General features: G+C 51.8%; 1 protein-coding gene across 1 annotated transcript in view; it reads left to right on the forward strand.

Annotated features, from left to right (window-relative positions):
- CRHR2 (corticotropin releasing hormone receptor 2) overlaps positions 1-6,197 on the forward strand; it is a 102,458-nt gene extending 96,261 nt beyond the window's left edge. The window contains exon 9 of the mRNA XM_029911613.1: positions 5,099-6,197. Coding sequence (XP_029767473.1) covers positions 5,099-5,239 — 141 coding nt within the window. The 3' untranslated portion in view covers positions 5,240-6,197. The remainder of the gene's footprint in view (positions 1-5,098) is intronic.
- The last annotated feature ends 250 nt before the right edge of the window (positions 6,198-6,447 follow it).

Below are 6,447 nucleotides of genomic sequence, written 5' to 3' on the forward strand. Positions count from 1 at the left end.
TCCAGAAATGCTAGATAGACAGGCACAGCATCTGTCGTAAAGAGATCAATTCAGATGTCAAGCAGATTATTTTTAAATGTCGGTGCTATTTTTCTATTGTCCTCTCACCATGGGCTTTATTAGTTGTTGTTGTTTTTTAACATGCTGCTGTACCCACCCCAGCTATTTTTTCCCTGAAATGCTCCATGCAAAAGTTCGGTTTTAGCTGAGCGCTGCCAGAGTTTCAGTTCTGAGCATAGTGAGGTGAGGTAAATTTAGAATTACCCTTTTCTGCTTGGGCTTTAGACACATCGGGCTAGATGCACAATAGGATTGAGGCACCTAACTGCCACTTTAAGTACCTAAATCCCAGAAACAGGCCCCACTGGGATGCACAAAGCCCCCGCTTGGCTGCCCCCAAATGCCATAGGTGATGTCTACACTGCATTGTAATCCTGGGTCTGTGGGATCCGGGCTTTTGGACTCAGTGTTTCCAAGCCTAGACTTTTGCAGTAAAAGTTCCCTAGGTGCCTATGTTTCACCTCCGAGCATGCGCACGGCCACCTCATGCCAGGCGGCTGGCCCCAGACCCCTAGCACCGTGCACAAACTGAGAGAAGACAGCTGTTCCTCACCTAACTCTCCTGCGGGACCTGAGCCCATAAAAGTGGTCAGACCTCACCTCCTGGAGCAGGCCCCTAGAGGGTGAGCTTACACAAACAGCCAGAGGAAGAGGTGATGCTGGTACCCACCTTATAACTTTCAGCCCAGTGGTTACAGCACTCTCCTAGTATGTGGGAGACCCCAGTTCAAGTCCCACCATTGCCTGCAGAGAAGAGGTCTGAACAGGGATGTGTCCCCTCTCCAGCATGTGCTCTATCCACTGGGCCAAGGGGTGTTCTGATATGCGATGCCCTCAGTCTTCAGCGCTGTATAAATGATGAAGTGGGGAGAGCAATTGTGTAGGCTGCTGGTTAGAGCTCTGCCCTGGGAGCTGGCTGGCCCAGTGCTCCAGTGACTTTTTTTTAATAATCCAGGGTGGAACAGCTTCAACAGGGGAGACTGGGGCAGCCCCACATCAGGATATCCCGTAGCCCAGGGGTGAGGACGCCCCTCTGAGAGGTGGCAGATCCCAACTCACATCCCTGCTTCCCCTCAGGACTTGACCCAGGTGTCTCCCACTGTAACCACTGGGCTGAAAGTGAGAAGGTGAACAGTGACATCATCACCTCCTGCTACAATGACATAGGTGCCTAATGCCTAGAGAAGTTTGCAGCTGAGAGTCCCAAGCTCAGGCAGGCGCCTCCCGGCAGCCCAGACTTTAGGCGCCTATCTCTGAGAGGAGAGGGGCTTATCATGTATCCTTCTCCTTGGCCTCCCCATTGGCTAGCTGAGGCAGCTCCTCGCCTAGTGTGTTGGCTTTTATGAATCCCATTCTGAGGCGCCCGTCTCTCTCCATTCATGGTAGAGGGAGCTCAGGTGTTGTGAATCCCAGTGATTGTCCAGGTGCCTAAAAGTTAGGCCTGGTGATGCTCAGTGGCACCATGTCTACTTTTCCTTATGACTCTAACCCATGCTGGGCATTGTTGGATTCAGCGTGGCACTGCCAAGTGTGTGTCGGCTCATCTCCTTAAACATGCAGCACATTTACACCCGTCTGGCCGGTAATGGCAGCTTCAGCTGTACAGCTTGGCACTGCAGTTATTGCCCGTTGTCCTGTCTCAAGTAAAGAGCGGTCTCGCGAACGCGTGCAAACCACTGCTTGTTCAGCTTCACGTCTTTATCTCCAGGTCACTCTATTTGACTTGATTGGCTTGAAGCTCAATTGATAAATCTAATCTGGCTTCACTATCCAGGTAAGTATCTGGTCAAAACAGATTGCTCAGAAGCTTACGGGGCCATTCAACAACTCATTATCTCCATGACCCACCAGAGTGCTGCTCTGCAAGCACCTGGGATGCATTAGTTGTCAGGACTGTCAAGCTGTCTGTGAGATAATTATCAGGCTACACAGGACAGCCTTCTGTATTACAGGGGGTGATTCACTGATTGGGTGGGCTTAAGTTGGCCTCCTGCACAGGGATGGATTTCGCTCCGGGAGGCATCTCTTCCCTAACGAAACCTCAGCATCTGGTGACATTTTGTGAATGTGTGCGTATGGAATGTGCAAAGGGAGGTCTCGAATGCGCTGCAGAAGGAAGGAAGGGGAAAGCCCACATTCAGTACAGGATAGTTCCAACCGCCCCATTACTTCTTAGATTCTGTATGACCCACCGCACGTTTGGGTGCCATCCTTGTGTTATTACAGAAATGGAAGGGACCTTGAGAGGTCATCAAGTCCAGCTCCCTGCACTGAGGTAGGGCCAAGGAAACCTAGACCATCCCGGGCAGGTGTTTGTCCAACCTGTTCTTAAAAACCTGCCATGACGGGGATGCTCATATCATTATTGTGTGTGTTCATCTAGAAACAGAAGGGGGGAAATATCCCTTCACTGCTCTATATTGAACCACCTTGGGCTGCCTACAGGCAACATCAGAGGCATAACCAAGCCCCCAGATTATGACTTGACTTTCCCACCACTCTGCATCTCTGTAGCACACGTCAGCATCTGTCTTTCTGCTGCTCCTATAGGCCAGGGGGCTCTTTTTGTACGATACACGGTCAATAAAAAGAACCAGCTAACCATTATTGGCCTGATTCTGACATAACTGCAGAAGACCTACTCCATAGGATATCAGGGTTGGAAGGGACCTCAAAGCAGGACTAATTCCTGGACATATTTTTACCCCACTTCCCTAAATGGCCCCCTCAAGGATTGAACTCACAAGCCTGGGTTTAACAGGCCAATGCTCAAACCACTGAGCTATCCCTCCCCAGGGAGAGGTCAATAGTCTCTTTTATATGGGTAAAAATCACCATTTCATAATTCAAGTCTCTTTTTATGACGGTTATGGAAATTAGACTAGGAAAACAAGGAATGTGGGTAGCACCCAATTTGTAGTGTGTGCAAGTTTCGGAGTGGGCAGCAACTTACAGGGACACTTCAAACTCACACTGCTGTCTGAAGACGTTTTGCCTACGATTGTTACATACAAGTATTATGATTTTGTATTAGCGCGGCACCTAAAGTCTTCAAAAGAAACCGCGGCCCCATTGTGACGGTGCACACACGGAGTAAGAGACAGCCCCTGTTGTGAAGAGCCTACCCTCGAAATAGACCAGACAAAGGGTGGGGGGAAGGGAAGCATTATCAGCCCTTTTACAGATGAGGCACAGAGACACTAACTCATTGCCCAAGGTCACACAAGAAGTATGTGGCAAAGTCAGGAATCGAACCCAGGGATGAGACCCTTGTTGCCACTTTACACCTGATAAAAGGGCTGGAGCAGCATAAAGAGGCTCTAAGCGTACGTCTACACAGCAGCTAGACACACGCGGTTGGCCTGTGCCAGCCAATTCGGGCTGCGGGGCTGTTTCATTGCTGTGGAGACTTCCGGGCTCGGGCTGGAGCCCAGGCCCTGGGGCCCTCCCACCTCACAGAATCCTAGAGCCCGGGCCCCATCTTGCGCCTGGATGCCTACATTGCAATGAAACGGCCCCATGAGCCCAAGCCAGCCTGCACAGGCCAGCCACAGGTTTTCCATTGCAGTGGACACATACCCTCTCAGCCCCGGTTCTGGCTGCCGGAGAATCGCCCGACTAACGCACTGTGGAAGACAGCTGAAAAACAGCCTTCCACTTACCCACTCATGAGCCCCAGTGGAGAGGGGCACCGGGGCCGAGCTGATGGTGGGAGGGGCGTGTCAGGAGAAGGGCCACACTGCGACAGAGTTTCCAGGTAGCACTGCAGCCCTTAAGGCAGCCGCCCTGGGAGGTCCCCAGGGCTCTCTAAACTATGTCAGGAGCTGCAGGGCAGTTAAGGATCAGAGGGCACAAGGTTGGCTTTAAAGCCACCATCGCCCCTCTCCCGTGGGCTGCAAGGTCTCTTAGAGACACTGCTTAGGACTCACCCCAGATCTCTTCAGTGCCGTAACCATACGGCCATCTTTCCCCTTCACCTAAGGTGACTATCTCCAGAGCACTTCTGGTCGCGATTCCCCCTTCCTTCTCCCTCCCCCTCCCCCCCGGTCTGCTGTATAGTCGGAGAGTCAGTCTATTGCCCCTGTAGTATGTGTGGACGTCCCACGCAGCAGCAGCAGACAGGAAAACGTTGCTTAAAAAATAGGAAAGTCAGACTTTGTGTGTGAGCTGGGACGAGCCCCGTACCCTCTCCGGGCCTGAGTTCCCCATCTGTACAAGGACAGTATCACTGCCCTGCCGCACCGGAGGTTTGTGGGGATAAATACAATAGAGATTATGAGGAAGGCGACTATTTTGTCATGCAAGTTGCAGAAGTCATGGAATCAGTGATTGTTCCAGAGACCTCCGTGACTTCAACCCACGGCGGGGCGGCGCTGTGGTGTCCCCTGCTGCCCGCGGTGGCTCGGAGCCCCCCGCCGACCGCGGCAGCTGGGAGCTGCAGAGTATCCCCACGGGCAGGGACCCCCGCAGCTCCGAGCCACCGCGGGCAGCAGGGCCCCCCACAAATCGCAGCTGCAACAGGCAGCCGGGGCTCCCAGAGCTCCAAGCCACGGGCGGTGGAAGGACCCCGCAGCTCCAAGCCACGGGCGGCTGGGGGACCCTGGGAGCTCCCAGCCGGGGCCCCCGCAACTGCCCAGCTGCCGCGGGTGGTGGGGGACCCCAGAGCCCCAGCAGCAGGGATGGGTGCTGGAGCCTTCTCCCTCCCAATTTTGTCATGGATATTTTTAGTAAAGGTCACAGACAAGTCACGGGCTTCTGTGAATTTTTCTTTATTGCCCGTGACCTGTCCGTGACTTTTACTAAAAATCCCCATGGCAAAATGGGAGCCTTAATTATGAGGTGCTCCGGTCCTGCGGTAACGGGGGGGTTGTAGAAGCACATAAGCTAGATTGTAAAACCCCCAACGTTAGCAAAGGAGACTCTGGGTCATTGCAGAACCCGGAACTCCCTCTTTTGAAATGGACTCGATTTCAAGTTGACAGCATCCCCGTTAGCAGGTTCCTTCCGAATACTCACACCCTTCCCTCTCTCCCCTCAGGTCCGCTCAGCCGCGAGAAAACGCTGGCATCGCTGGCAGGACCACCACGCCCTGCGCGTGCGCGTGGCCCGGGCTATGTCGATCCCCACCTCCCCGACGAGAATCAGCTTCCACAGCATCAAACAGACGGCGGCAGTTTGACCACGCAGACGTCCGGGCACCTTCAGAGTTTTTCCCTCTTCCCCCTTTTTGTCTGTCTTGCCTCCTTTTCTCGGCACTGTGCTCTTGCAGCGAGACGCCCCCTTGTGTCTTGGTGGACATTTGTCCATTTATATATGATGCTGCTTTAAGGCAACCAGCCAAAAATATAACACAGAAAGGAGCGCGGGAGGGAGGTGGGGGGTGCAGGTTTAAGGAAGAATGGGATTTAAAACTGGTAGCCCCATTCGGAGATTTTCAGCTTCTAACGACAAAGTGGGAAAGAACCTGGCGGAAGGAACGATCGATTTTGTTTTTCTTTAAGGATTGTGGTTAAAGAGACTGTTTTGACCAACTGCCCGTCTCATTCCACACTTCAGCTGCCAGTGATTTCAACAGGTTTGTTCTGCAGATTGTCTGTCTGTCTCCTTCTTTGAGCTTGGTAAAAGTCTCGCCTAGTGAGCAAGGGAGCAAGCAAAAGGGGATCTGGCAGGTGTTTGAGGGGATCGGGATGTGTATATCTTCCCCACTGCTCCCTCTGCTGGGTTAGGGAATCACTGAGCTATTTAACAGCTGGCAATCTGTCCTGCTGGCGCCCAGCCTTGTTCACATACGAGGTTTTGAAATGGACAAACTCAGCAGTATCTCTGGATCTCTCTATAAATTACTGTGTTTCATCTCTGCTTAGCCGAATAGTTTTGAAACTGTGTCAGCAGCCACTGGACGTCTTTGTTTTACCTGGTGGCGAGGAAAGGACAACTGAGGATTTGCTCGGCTGTATTGCTCGGGTCTCAAAATCATAAAATAAAAGGGAAGCTGTGTAAAAACGAATAATATTTGAGTTACGAGGAATGTGCAAAGTGCTGCACAAAGAGTATCGATTTTGCATTTGGAACTAGAGCAAACGTATCTGCGAGGCTTTTTATGTGATGTTCAGAAATATTGTATATTTTCAATAATAAACACGATTCTGGGTTGGTTTCTGTTGCTCAAGATGTTGCTTTAGATTGGGGAGGAAGAGGAAATGGGGCCTGGGTGTTAGTGAGAGGGTTTGATACCTAAGCACGGGAAATGCAAAACAACAAAACATCTTGGACAATGAGAACCCACTTGAAAAGAACATACCGCAAAAGGGCCCTTCAAAGGAACAAGAAATTCCTCCATTCTCAGAGTACTCTCCTTGCATCAGATCCCTGAAGAGCAGAGCCTAG

Source organism: Terrapene carolina, unplaced genomic scaffold (assembly GCF_002925995.2).
Source record: "Terrapene carolina triunguis isolate 2854851 unplaced genomic scaffold, T_m_triunguis-2.0 Scaffold111, whole genome shotgun sequence".
NCBI classification, from domain to species: domain Eukaryota; kingdom Metazoa; phylum Chordata; order Testudines; family Emydidae; genus Terrapene; species Terrapene triunguis.